Source organism: Pleurodeles waltl, chromosome 7 (genome assembly GCF_031143425.1).
Source record: "Pleurodeles waltl isolate 20211129_DDA chromosome 7, aPleWal1.hap1.20221129, whole genome shotgun sequence".
NCBI lineage: Eukaryota > Metazoa > Chordata > Amphibia > Caudata > Salamandridae > Pleurodeles > Pleurodeles waltl.
This window is the reverse complement of record NC_090446.1, coordinates 109,543,020-109,558,196: the sequence shown is the minus strand read 5'-3', so window position 1 is coordinate 109,558,196 and position 15,177 is coordinate 109,543,020. Positions and strand designations below refer to the sequence as shown.

General features: G+C 43.4%; 1 protein-coding gene across 1 annotated transcript in view; it reads right to left on the bottom strand.

Moving 5' to 3' along the window:
- Positions 1 to 15,177, bottom strand: part of COL20A1 (collagen type XX alpha 1 chain) — a 371,828-nt gene that overhangs the window by 284,797 nt on the left and 71,854 nt on the right. The window contains exon 4 of the mRNA XM_069243200.1: positions 14,990 to 15,133. Within this exon, the coding sequence (XP_069099301.1) occupies positions 14,990 to 15,133 (144 nt within the window). The remainder of the gene's footprint in view (positions 1 to 14,989; positions 15,134 to 15,177) is intronic.

Below are 15,177 nucleotides of genomic sequence, written 5' to 3'. Positions count from 1 at the left end.
AATCAGTGGCACAACATGGATTCACCAGTGATACTAACCACGAAAGAGACATCTTCCACACAACGAGCACACCGGTAAGAACACCACACACCCTTCAGACACAGTTAAGACACTTGATGTAGGAAGCAGTATCACACTCAGAGCATCTCTAACCACCGGCCATAGGTCATGTCACTGACCTAACAGACGAGGAAGCAATCGGTAAAACCTCTGGCTTCACCTCCCCGGCATTAATATCATTCCAACCTCATCCCTGTGGCGTCTTGGAAGGTGCCTTCTACTCTGTTCAAACTCAAAGCCACCAATCTGCACATCTTTGAACATGGAGTGCTGGCCACAATCACCTTGTTCCTGTTGCATCTAGATCAGAGGTTCCCAACCTTTTGACTTCTGTGGATCCCCACTTTATCACTACTGGAACCTGGGGACCCCCAATGAATCATTACTGGAATCAGGGGACCCCTCACTGAGTCAATATTGAAAGCTGGGAACCAAATCTGTTAATATTGTTTAATTTTCGAAGCAGTTGCTGACCCCCTGAGGAGGATTCGCAGACCCCCAGTGGTTCCTGGACCACAGGTTGGGAACCACTGATCTAGATTATGGCACTGAAGTCTACCTTGGAGTACCGCTCTTCATTCTCTCAAACTCAGCGAATCTCCCAGACTCAGCGACTCAAGTTCGTGGCCCATAGACTAGCCTTGTGTAAGCACATCACCCCGCTCTCTGGTTCTTCATTGGCTGGCTGCAGCAAGACGTGTCCCGTTCTATCCTCTCAATGTGCACGAGGACCTCAGTAGCCCTGGCCAGTAGTCTTACAGCTCAAGCTTTGCATCTACTACTAATGGAGGACGCTCACATCTAGACTGACCCTCTCCTGGCAATCCTTGGCAGTACTTAATTCTCTGTGAAGATGAGCGCGCCCTGGCATCCAATCCCGGGGCGAATAGATGCTTCACAACTACCCTGGGTCTGAAGAGCTGTAAAGACCTGGAGGCATGTTTAAGAGTCTCTTCTGCCGGTGTTGCACCACTTTTTGTGATGCAGTGGTGACACAAACCAAGTGGCTTTGAAGGGCCTCATAGATACGGAGTAAGGCAAGCCAACACAAATCACTGCCTTGCCTCACTCTGCGCTAGGGAGGAGTTTCATGGGCATTGGCGTGGGTGCTCCCATGCAGCACCCATGGATTTTGAGACATCCCCAAATTTGCCAGCACTCTTAAACCTGGGGATGCAACAAAACCTTATGCCTCCCCAGGGGTGGCGCAAAGAGGAGAACTATTTTTATTTCCCCTTGTTTTTTCCTCTATTTGTGCAGCATTCTGCATGGAAATGCACATAGAAAGAGGAAAATACTTCCAAGGATTGTTTTGTGCAAGAATGTGCCCCTTCCTGGACAAAAAAAATCCTGCACCCAACACAGACACCCTTTCAAAATGACCCCTCATGTCCATACTGTGCGTCAGAATGCATTATGCGCTAAGGAAAAGCACTAAATGCAACAGAACACAAATATGTGCTCTTGGGGTAGTATGTTCCCCTAACTCACTCCCGGTATATAATACTTAGATGCCCCTCACTTTCAAAATGGCGCAACAATACATTTTGCGCTATGAAGTGATGCTAAATATTCTCTTTAGGAAGGATTTCTCCCCAATTTAGTCACAGCATTTAGCACAATTTTTTTGAACAAAATTACCCCTTGCGTCCAAAACAGACGCAAGGATTCATTTTCCAGTAAGAAATAGTGGTAAATGCAGGAGAGCACGAATAGTGAGCGCGATCAGCTGCCTGTGATCTCTAAATGTGCTCTTGGAATTACAAAAGTTACTCCGATTACTCCAGCGTGATTACAATTACTCGTACTGGCTTCCTCCAATGATATTAGGAAACGGCAGATAAAGGCGTGACTCGATGTGCCTTACACCCTCCTGTGTTAGGCACAGACCACGCTTCACACAAAAGCAACACTACAAACACTCTACCAACACACCACCACTATCGATGGGGTCTGCTTATCAGACTAGCGCCATGTAGGGCCAGCCGGTGATAAGAAGCACTAAACAAGCACACAAGACATCAACAGTGCCAAGAAAGCAATATTACCAATGAGACGCCCAGCAGGAATTTTGCAAATTTTGCAAATTAATTTAACTTCCATCTTCAAGCCAGGTAGGGAACATTATCAGTTACCTTACACGGCCCTATTGATGGATCGGACTGTGATACCCAAAATATATCATCACATGATGGTCTAAGAAGAAAAACTAAAAACGTGTGGAGAGTTTTCAGCAGTGCTGCGAAGACATGGCAACAGAATTCTGGGTGCTATGGAAAAGCCATTAAAATAATATGTTGTGAAATGGCAGTCTACTGTGTGTTAAGGAATATAACTTATCTGTGGTAAGGTATATGCTATGAGAGATGTAAATTAGCGTGTGTGTAGTTTGCTAAGTTTGAATAGGTTATGGTATGTGTGTGACAGTTTAGAAATCATTCTACTCCATAGCAAATTGTGTACAATATTTTTATTTTTTTCTGAAAAAAATAAGTTATATCATAAATGTAGTGGCCTGTAGTGAGGAAGAAGGAGCCCAGCACACACGGAGCTCGGTCATTGCATAGAGTGATTAGTCCCTGAGAGGCTTGTAAGGCTGGGTCAAGTCAGTCACGTGTCAGGCTGAAAGACAGACGTGTCTGAGAGAAAAGCTGCGTTTTTAAGTAGTCCTGAGGCAGTCAGGGACGGGAAGCCGGACTTCGACCGGACTTGCAGTAAATACAGGGTTATAATGTATGTGTTTAGGGACAGTGCACAGGAAGAGCTCCAGATGTGCACGTGACGGCCCTTTGAAGACCTCTCTCAGGGCTCAGGCGCTTTCCGCGTTCTCACCGGCATCACAGGTGTTTGCACCGTGGGAATCAACCGTGTGTGTAATGAAAGGCTTCCTGCGGGGCTCGCAGCGCAAAATATCATTTCCACATGTTCCCAAACAGCTGCAACCTCAGTGCTGTGCGAGGAGAGCAGACATCCCCTACCATGAGAGTCCAGCAGGAGCCGTGTGGGGGCAAAGTCAGCAAAAAGTTCAAAATGTCCGAGACATACCCAAGGGGGGGTTATACTGCGGGTCAAAGAGAGAGCTGGAGATTACGTAGACACTATTGACCCCATTATGAGTGGGGCGGATATGGTTTAATGTTTTGTATGTGTACTTTTTGCCCCGGCGTAATCGACACAGCAGGTAATGCTGGAGTTAGGCGGCGGAAGGATGCTAACGGACCTTATTATGAATGCCCCAATAAATCCAAGGGAGCCAGGAACAGAAGGGTCAACTTCGTTGGGATCACAGGACCTGCAAGGAGGTGGTTTTTGCAGTGCTTAATTTGTGAAAAGGTAAGAGCCAGGGCTGAAGCGATTTTTTCAGGAGGTCACTACAGTTTGCACCCGCAAACTGAGAAATGCAGGTACCAACACAACTTCTAATCGCTCCACTGCTACAAGTGTAACCATTTTCACTATTCCATGACTCCAAGCCTGTAAGCAAGACCTGGACGAAATGGTATTGTTAATGTTTAATATGGTTTGAAATAGCAAATTAACTGGTCGTGCTCACCGAAGAAATAAAGAAACAGTGCCACCTTGTGGTGGTCTTTCGAAAGTGCTGCTATTGAAAATTACTTGCCGAAACCTAGCAGCAGCAAACACTAGCTCAAATTAAGCACTGAGTTTTTGACCTGGAACTTTGCCTGGTGCACACCGGTGAAATGTTCATGTGCAATTCGGGCGGGAAATGTGATTTCACAATTGAAACGAGTGCAGTATTCCAGATTTCTCTGCTAATTCACTATTTTTCCCACTCATAATTCCACAGTATGCCCTGCTCTCCATTAGCAACTACAGTACCACAGGTATCAGTACTCCGAAGGGAGAAAATACTGTCCAATTTTCATCTAAGTTGTAAATGGCACATACATATTTTTAGGAAATAACATTCAATAACTAGTGTTTGCACACAGATTCCTGCATGAATTTGACATGTTTCTGGATGAGCATAAACACACCACGCACGTATGTGTGACTGTCGATTGCCTTCCTATCACTCTTGCTAGAATCATATCTTAACTTAGATTGGGACAGAATAATTGGCTAGAGACTAGCGTTTCCCCCATTAATTCCGTTCCTTGACCATTTTGCAAAAAATGTTATTCCTAAGTACATCATAAAAAACAATAGATCAATTGCATACTATATCAAAACCTACCACAGCATATGTTACCATAAGATACAATAGCTTCTAATAAAATACAAAGGCGCACCATAACCACTAAAACATAAGATACTGTGGAACATATTTCCATAAAATACAGTAACACACTATAACATATAATGCAACAAAGCATATGCTATCTTAACATATCATAGCATGCAATATTATTAGATACAATAGCTTGCTTTTGGACTTGGCCCTCTGTGCAGGGTCATCCTCAAACTTTTGCCTTCACCGTCCTATTTTCTGAATACATTTTTTGTTGACTTTAGGCCTCTGAGCCCTTTACCACTGCTAATCAGTGCAAATGTATTTGTGTTCTCTCTTCTACACCCAATAGTCACTTTTAATTTACTTGCAAGTCATTAATAAGCTGCTACTACATGTACCCAGGGGCTGTGAATGTAAATTAAGTTCCACTAGCGGCCCTGCAGCACTAGTTGTGCCACCCACTTAAGTCGCCCTTTTAACCATGTCTCAGGCCTGCCACTGCAGCCTCTGTGTGCAGTTTAGACTACCATTTCGACCTTGCACAACAAACCTTTTGCCTGTCCTAAACTTTCTTTTTTAATTCATTAAACATCACCCTGCAGGGTAGGCGCTAAACAGCCCAATGGTCAGGGAGCAGCAAATATAGAAAACTGGATATGTACTTCTAACTTTTACATATCATGGTAGTGAAAGATGCTTAAATTCATTTTTCACACACACAAATGGTTTCTCACTAGTCTATTGTCCCCCCAGACAAGCTAGGGCCAGGGCAGGGATGAAGGCAATTTCAAACACCCTGGGTTATGGGACCCTCTAGAAATTTCTCCTACTTTAAAGTTGACACCAAGGATAAATATTGGACCCTCAGACCCAACTCTTCAGTACATTCCCAGACCTGTGGATACTACAGAAGGCCACCCTCCTGCGCTGCTGCCTGCGGCGTGCCCTGCTTGCTGAGAAGAATGACTGGATCTGCATTCATCATCCCAGGCTGATGTGACTCCAAAGGTCAGCTGACTGACCTCCTGTTCTGAGCTACTGAGACATAACAAACTCCAGTGGCCTTCCTGTATCTGCCCAGCTGACCTGCTGCCTGAACATGAAACTGGATCTGCCTGAGCCCTTCTGGCCTCAGCTGGAGTGAGTTCCTGATCCCCAAGAGGTGCCCCTCAGGGCCTGAACACTTGGTGTGGCATCAATTGAGCTCACAGTCCAAGAAAAGGAGAAATCCTGAAGCTTTCGGCTGTTTGCAACCACGAACGGGTGCCATCTGTGCCAAAATCTTTCCGTCAGCACCAACCACCAATGCAGAGCTTTGGTGAACCAGACTCTTCATGCTACAGCGACCAGCAACGCAAAATCTGCACTTCGTACTACAGCATCAACAGCCTACAGTGACCACCAATGTGAATCTCCAGCAACAACTGTCTGCAACGCCTGACGGGATCTTTTTGCTACAGTGATGACGATCTGTGACACTGAGCTCGTTCTTCACATTACAGCGGTGACCATCCCTGATGCTCTCCCAGCTCCAAACTGCCTCCCCCACCACGAATGGAACTTTTTGAAGTGGCCATCACAGCGCTCTCCCAGATCCTCGCAGGTTCCCCCACCAAAAACAGAATTTTTTTCTCAGGCTCTATGTTTCTAAAGTGGTGTGGGATTTTCTCAGGGGTGGGCAGAATGTGTCATTCTGCCCACAGATTTGGTGGAATTTAATGGCTTGGTGTTATTCTTGTACTGTGGAGTTTCAGCCAAACTCTGCTGATCGCCACACAGTGGAATTTTCTTACAGCGAGCCACAAGAAATGCCAGCGCAAACAAGATTTGGCAGCTTCTAGTGGACTTCCTAACGTGGGTAGTCGCAAGCCGTCGTGGTCAGAGGGTTGATTTAGCAGTAGATTTGCATTTGCTTAAGCCGATTTTTACAGCAAAATGAACTTGAATGGCCATGCCTTCTTGCGCATTATATGGTACTATTCGGGCTGATTTCTTAGTGCTGCTCGCACTACTGGGACTAAATTGTAGCATGAGCAGCTCAACGTGCATATTTTCTATCCGTTGGTGGAACTCCGTTGAATCTCACAGAGTTTTTATGGAAATTCACGGAATTCCACTGAGTGAAACTCTGTGAGTTTCGCCCACCCATAGATTTTTCTTGGGTTGTGTTTTCACCTTATTACTTTTTGCAGTGCTGCATAAACACTTTAAACTACCAGAGGATTAAGCACAGGTTAATATGGGGATTGCTTGTATTTCACCCTGACATGAATTGTGGTGACTGCTTGAGTAGTGTTTCACATCCCTCAACCAGTTACCCAATGTTCTACTCTTACCATAACCTATAATAGCACACCATGAAATACATCATAACATAACTGAATCTATATTACCATAGCATACAGTTAAATGCTAGAATATCTCATTTAGTCAAGCATATGATATCATAACATACCATAGCATGCAATAGTATTAGATATAAAGCATACCAAAATATATAACTCACAGCATAATACACTATATCATAACATACCCCAGCATATAATAACATAGTATACTATAGCACAATAGAACATATAACGTAACAAATCATAAACAACCATAACAAACTGTAGCCTATACCATAACAAACATCCCACAAAGAAATTCTATAACATAGCATAAGATAACATAGCATACAGTATCATAACCAATAGCTTACACAATAAACACTGACATACCATAACATACAATATTATAATGTACCCAGTCGACAATACCATAAGATACAGTGGCACATTAAAACATATAATGTAACTAAGCATATATCATAACTACCATATCATATAGCACCTTAACAAACAATAGCACATGACAACATAATATACCATTCTTACCATACCATAAATTAGCTTATCATAACCTTCAATGACACACCATAGCATACTATATCATAACATACTGTACATATATTACATAACGTACCATTGCATACAGTAGGACTCAAATAGCATAATATGACATAAAACGTCGGATTACATCCTAACATATCATATCATTCTAAAAGGTATTAGTGAATTTCAAGTCTGGTCAATGCCCTACTAGTCACTGGACACTAGCAAACCCATAAACACCTGTTACTGACGTCAGAAGTAACGTTGAGAAAACATGTAACACTATGTGAAATGCCTACATGAATACATTATAAAGGTGGTTAACACCTACAGATGCCAATAACATTCCCTATTATGGTCCATGGTAATTGTTTTGATCTGGCTTGACAGCGCAGCTATCACCAAGTCTTACGTAAGCAACCTAAAAAGAGCTTTTAGGTGCACTAAAGAGAGAGGTTTTGCCCCACCCACATGTTGGTGGACTGGAGTACATGTTTTGATCGGACAGAAGTTGTGTTCTTCTACAAAAAAGAGGTTTCACTCCACACAGCTGTGATTATTTTGTTTGTTTATCCAGATGCCTGTGCCAGTCGCAGCACTGGTTCCTTGACCTATAGGTGGGAGGCTGCATTGTAATGCTGCTAATTTGTGTTACACTAGTACATAATTTACAGTGTTTGTGTTTCTGTGGCACCAGCAGAGATGGGAAGAGGGGAGTCAGGAGGCATGTATTGCTGTTTTTCAAACCCTGCACACCCCTTCCATCACGAACCCTAGTGTTCAGAACGCAGTTGTGAGTTTGAGGGCAGTATGGGATGTCCAGGGCTACACTAATCTACATGGATGTTTAACTATATCTTGACAGGCCATACCTGGCCTTATGTGACTAACAATAAAGAGTTGTCAGAGTACTACTTAGAGAGGGGCTTAGGCTCCACCCGCATGTTGGTTCCTTACCCTGAGTACAAGATTTGACTGGACCGGATTTGTGCTTCCTCTAACAAATAATGCTTGTATTTCACTTTTTGGGTTATGTCAAAGCTTATACTCAATTCAGCACGACTGAGTTGGTTATGGTGGCACGTTAATGATCATATCTATAGACCTGATCTGTTTATTATGAAATGTTAGTAGGTCAGTCCGGCTGACGTATTTTTTGTGAAAAGCATAGGTTAAAATCAAAAGGCATTCAGGGTGGCTTGTTATTCCTTTATATTAAAGCCTACATTTTGTTACATGGAATCTCACAGATTACCATAGTAGGCATGGATTTCTTGCATTGGTTACCCAACTGTGACAAAATGTGGATATAGAACATTTGCTCTGTGAGGATCCTTGTTAAGCCCCTAAGGAGACATAATAATTGCTTAACCAATAATAATTTTGTATACCTTTCTAATTTTATGGCAGTACACCTGATGAACAATTTGTGGAAAAGGTTACTCTCAAAAAGTAGGCTTGAGTTGCCTATGATAACAATATATTGGCCTGATCCTTATGTGAAATGCCATAGGTCTGGTCTGCTTTTTACAAAACTTTACAAAGAGAGTTGTTCTAGCGTATTTATTGTGAAAAAAGTGTTTAAGCCAGTAAGCATTCAATAGTTGGTGCTATCACATTTTGTTACAAGCTACAAACAGGTATTTTGTTAAATGCAGTCTCGCAGATTACCGTAGTAGGCATGGTGTCTCGGGTGGGCCACACACTCTGAAAAACCCTGAGGTGGTTGGCCCCTACTGAGAAGAGGTGTAAATTCTTTTTCTTATTGTATTTTGTACGTATTTACAATTTTGTAACTCTATACATGATGATTGCCATTTTATGTTCACTTGAATAGGCCATGTTGGTTAAGGTATGAATACAGTGGCAAAGAGTGTAGGTGATATTGAGTCATTGAGAAAATCATACTGATTTCATAGGGTTGTTCTGTTTATTATGAAGGCTAGTAGACCTGACCTACTTACTGTGAAAAGAGTGTATAATTGGCAATATGCTTTTAAGGATGGATTATTATGACACCGTGTTAAAGCCTATGGCAAGTATTTTATGACATGGATTACCTTAGTAGGTAACGGTTTTGTTGTTGGGGACCCACCTGAACAAGCCATGAGAAATGAAGATATGCACTAGAATAATCCTTATTTGGCTTTCTTACTTTGCCAACTGTACTTTTGTATGCATTTGTAATTTTATGACTGCATTCCTGATGGTTGCCTTGTGGGAATGTTTACACTTAGTACAGTGGGCCTGTGTTGGTTATGGTGACAAGCCAATGAAAACAGCTGCAGGTCTGATTGGTGGGCTCAGAAAAGTTACACCAGAACTAATAGGTTTGGTCTCTTCATTATCTAAAGCTTTGACAAAAAAAGTAGGCCTGCCTTTTTTGTGAAAAGTGGAAGGTCTCTAACAGCCAATTGTTATGCCACTATGTTACAGGCTGTGGAGAGGTGTTTTGTTATATGTTACCTACCAGATATCCATTGAAGACAACAGTTTAGATGTTGGTCACCTGCTCAAGCAATTCCTGGGAGCAGAAGATTTTCACAGTGATGATTCCTGTTACGACCTATTGAGAAGTGTTGTATATTGTTTTTCCAATTGTAATTCCATAACTTCATGTATTATGGTTGACAGCTTAATTGCACTTCAGTAGGACTCTGTGTGGTGAATATAGTGTCAAACCAAGGGGAAAAGCTACAGGCCTTATTAGTTCACTGGGAAATGTAATTCATATTTGTTAGGTGTAATCTGATTATCATGGAAAGTTATGACAAAGAAAGTAGGCCTTACTTATTGTGCAAAGCATATCTTAAAGGAACTAGGATTTTAAGGGTGGATTGCTAGCACACTGTGCTAAAATCCATAGGCAGGTATTTTGTTACACACAATCCCACACATTATCATAGTAGGCAAGGGTTTAGTTGTTGGTGACCTACCTGAACAAACGTGGGGGGGGGGGGATAAAAAAGGTACGCCTGCATCAGTGGCAGCCGACACAAATTAAAAGTGGTGGGACAGATGGAGCGGGCATGGGGGGAGTGTGGGTGTGGGTTTAATAATAAAGAAAATAAAACACTTACCTGATGCTGCCAGCCACCCCGCGATCCTCTGCTTGCTGGTCCCAGCAGTCCCTGGGACAGCATCGGAGACTCCTGCGCAATCCCCGTGCTGCTCTCATGCTATTACCAAACATGAGAGCAGCACTGGGATTGACCAGAGCAGGCTGGTATACTGCTCGCTCGAGCACAGGGAGCCTGTGCTGTTTCTCCAACCTGGCTGTGCAATATAGCTGGGTTGGAGAAACCTAACTGCACGTCTGTTTCGCCCAGCCTAGAATAGCCAGCCAAACTGACTTGCGCACTTAAGTGCACACCACTACTCCTCCTCCCTCCCATGGCCCGGCCCGCCCCTTCCTGCACACGCTGGCTCAGCCAGAAGCTGAAAAATAAAACAATAATAAAATATTGTTTTATTTTTCAGCTGCTTGCTCTGAGCCAGAGGGGCGACGCTCATCCGCCATTGAGGAGGAGCTACTGCTGCAATGCATATAGGGCTCTATTACCAGGGAATTGATATGGTTTTCACAGCTGAATTTTTGTAAACTTTGTCAGTTACTTACGGTATACCTCATGGTTACCTTGTGGGAAAGCTTCTGACCAACAAAGTATTTCTGAGTTGCATACGAGTGAGAAACCAATGATTATGGTCACAGGCCTGATGTTTTATTTTGAAAAGTTACAATAAAGGCATTAGACCTGACCTATTGATTGTGAAAAGCATATGTTAAAATCACTATGCATTTAAGGGTGGATTGTTATGACTATATATTAAAGCCTGCAGATAGATATTTAGTTACATGGCATCACACATGTCACTGTAGCAGGCAAGGGTTTTGTTGCTGGTTACCCCATCTGACAAACCGTGGGTAGGGAAGATTTGCACTGTCAGAATCCTTGTTATGACGTTTTAGAGAGAGAGTATTTTCCTTTGCTAACTGTAAGTTTGTATTCTTTAAAAATGTTATGACTTTATGCCTAATGAATGCCATGTTGAAAAGTTAAAGTCATTATACAAGGCCTGAGCAGTCTATAGCGACAAGCCAATCATAACAGCTAGAGGCCTAAGCAGCTCACTAGGAAAATATATTGCAAATGCCATAGGTCTGATCTATTTTTTATGAATCCTATACCAATGTAGGTCTAATATATTGATTGTGAAAATTATGTGTTAAAGCCAATAGGTATTTAAGGTCGTATTAGTATTTATCTGTATTAAAGACTGCAGACATTTATTTTGTTACATGAAACGTTACTGGTTACAATATCGGTAACCCTAGAGTTCCACATTCTTGATAGAATCTATTTGGAAGGCCCCAGAGGCTTAGTTAACTGACAGGATCTTGTAATAAAAATATGTTAATAATACATATACATAGAGGGCCTTTAGGTCAGCCCTCTTCTTCTATTGGTCTGTCTGTCATTTACACATTTCTTGCATCCATAAGAGCCACTCCATGGGGTAACGGTTCTGTCCTCACCAATCATATGTGCACGTTCACCTGAAACTAAGTGCACTTTAATGTCAGGGTCGGTTGGCCAGTCCTTTAGTTTTCATATTTCTCCTTTTACAGTTTCCCTTTCATTTCTTTGCTTCTCTTTTTATTTTCAAGTTTTATTACGAGGATGCTACAACCCTGTAGGCAGTGCTAACAGTCCACTTACTTGGCTCTCATTTCATCTGCGGTGCACAGTATCCCATGTAACCACATTCTTTGAACTAGGGGACAGTTACAGAATACATTCTGCATGGTATATCATTGTTTTACTCTTTATTAAGATGTCCAATATGTTGGTTCTAAATGAGCTGCCTATGCTGGAACTTTAACACAATGATAGACTATGTACAATTCCTCTCCAAAATGGGTAGCTGCTGCTATATTTAGTTTTGAAATAGAACACATGCATTTAGACAGCAGTATATTTTTTCTACTTATGTTCTTTTAATTTATCTTGCACATGTTGAGTCTGTTATTGCAGTTGTATCAACGGGTGAATACAAGAATGAGTCAGTGGATGGATGAATTGATGCACGAGTACAAAGATGAGTGACTGGTTGCATGTATGTTGAGTTACCGAGTGCCTAAGCCCACTGACACAAAAGTCACTTTCATTCTTAAGCTAGACCTATTGGCATTGCCAATGCTTGTTACACCAGGAAGAAGAATGTGCAGACTAGATGGGACGGGACAGGGAGGTGCGGGAGAGGCCAGGTTTACAAGCTGTCAGTCATTTATCTTTGTAAAAAGACACCTTTGAAGAAACCTCATGTTGTGGTCTTAAGGGCCCCCGTGAAGAGTTATGTCTCAGACAGTAGAAGACATCAATAGACAGATTGTAAATATTGTTTTTTCAGCTCAGGTTGAAAGCCCCGCAAGGCAGTGATTCTTGTCGGCGTCAGAACTCGGGGGAATGTGGGGAATGTCTGCCCTTCTGTCAAGGGATGTGCGGGCCGGGGATCGGGCTGTACCCGGAGTGCAGGCAGCAAAGCCATTCATTGCACCCAGGCAACTTTCTGGGGGCTCCTGCACGATGCTTCAGAGCAGAAGGCCTCTCGTGCACTATAGCACATTTCTGGAGCTCGTGCTCACGAGACAGTAGACAATATCCTCGTGGATCTGTCTGACGGTCCTGCAGGATCCCTGCAGGGCAGGAGACGAAGCACACAGGCGTATTTCCACAGTTCATTCCTGCAGGAGCACTGCACACTATGTATTAGACTCAGAATGCATGCAGATTTCTTCAGTACCTGCAGGATACTTCAGTGTGTGAAGCAGAGCTTGCATGGAAATGTCTGCTGTCCCTACAGGATTCCACAGTGGATGAGACGCATTATTTGGCAGGTCCTTTTCAGGAGTTCCTGAAAACCCCAAACATGTTGCACAATGACCTAAGCTCCTTTCTAGAGGTCATGAAAAAAACTGCCCTGAATATTTCAGTTTGTGAGATGCATTACACAACGTCCTCAGCATGTTTGTGGAGTTTCTGCCGACTCAATGGTGCCCAAGACAATTTTCATGTGTCTATTTCAGAAATTCCTTGAAGACCCTACCCGATAAACACTGCCCTGTTCCACATGTTTTGCTGGTTCCTGCAGAAAATACCTTTCCCTATACATCTCCAGTAGATATTTCTGTAGTTCTTGCAGGATCCAACAGTGCTTTAGAAAAAAGCCATCATGCAGAATTCTGCATTTCCTGAAGGACTGACAAAGGTCAGACGCAGATCTCCGCCGTTCCTGAGGGATCCCAAGGTGCCTGAGACAAAGTCTGGATGCAGATTTCTGCATTCTTGTAGGATGTGACAGAGTTGTACACAAAGGGTCTGATTTATGAGGCCTGTGGCGCAAGGCGGAGCAGCAAGTCCCTTGTTGTGTCGCCCTATGCTACCAGGAAAGAACAGAAATGCGCTGTAGATAAAGCGCATTTCTGTCCTTCCCCCTGCGCTGGTGCACAAATTGCTGGCTAGTGCAAACGCAGGCACCCTTGCACCATGGTGCAAGAGTGCCTGCCATGTGGGGATGAATATTTTTGTGTAAGAAGGGACACCTTCCTGCACAAAAACAACCACAAGAGGTGTTTTCCTCTTTCTACGTGTGCTGTAAAATGCAGCGCACATAGAAATGGGGAAAAACGGTGAGAAATAAAGAGATTTTTCCCCGTTGAGTGACTCTAACACCACCTCAGAGGTGGCGCAGGATTCTGACACATTCCCAGACTTGTAAATCTGGAGATGCGTAGGATTCCTTCCTGTTTCATGGGGTATGCGTGGGAACACCCCAAGCAACATCCATGGGACGCCAAGGGGTCCATATTTACAAGGCCATGAAAAGCTATGCAAGGTGGCTTTGCGCGGCCTTGTAAATATGGGCTGGCACACTGCGCCACCAGAGGGTGAAAAAAATGACGTTCTGGTGGCGCGGTGTGCCTCTTGGGCCTCCTAAGCAAGGCCCAAAGTTTGTGTGCAGATGTCGGCAGCGCATGCATGATCTGACAGTCCACATACTGATTTCTGCAGTTCGCGCAGGACTCCACAGTGCACGGCACAATGTACCCATGTAATTTGTCCATTTCAGGGAGGTTCCTGCAAAATTCTAACATGCAGTGTTTAATGACGTGAGCTAATTTCTGGAGTACCTATAGAAACTGCCCTGCACTACATAATCTCCTGTGGATATCTACGAAATGCAGTAGGCAACTCCTTCATGCAGCTTTCTGAAGTTCCTGCTGCCGCTCCGGTGCATGCCACAATGTTCTCGTTCTATTTCAATAGTTCCCTTAAAATCTCATGCGGGTGACAGTGCCCTGAACCCACACATTTTTGGTGTAAAAAAAAAACGGATTCCACGTACAATAACCAGTTCCTATTTTTGAAGTTCCTGCAGCATCCCGCAGATGAGATAAAGGCGTCATGCAGATTTCTGCACTTCCTGCAAGTCTCCTGGTGCATACATGCCCTGAGCACAGGTCTGGAGTTCCTACAAGAAAATAAAAGCACTATACAACATCACTGAGGAGATCTCTGAGGTTCCTGCAGGAATCCACCCTGCATATGACAATGCACTCCTGCAGAGTTGTGAACTTCATCTTGTATCTCATTGTATAGTGCCCTACGAACAAGAAGACAACAGCGCACTTTGAAATAACTCACATTCCTTAAACTTTTGTTTGATTTCCACCCTATGGCAGTCTTTGCTAGTCATAGCCACAGAGTCCTTGAGAGGGGCGCAGCTGATCCCAGGTAACCCAGAAGCCTCTCAAAGGTGTCTTTCGGCCCACTTGACATGGGTGCTGCATACTTACTAACAAACTTTCTTTTGGCAAACAGGGCCTCCTGGGATCCATTGAGGATGTATATCTGCAGCGTGTATTCCTTGCTAGGGCTCAGGCCTCCCACAGTTGCTTTGGGGATCTTGGTTTTCAGCATGACCTCCTGTTCAGTGTCACCTGTTGGCAGAAAAGCCATGATCTCATTATACCACACTCACCAG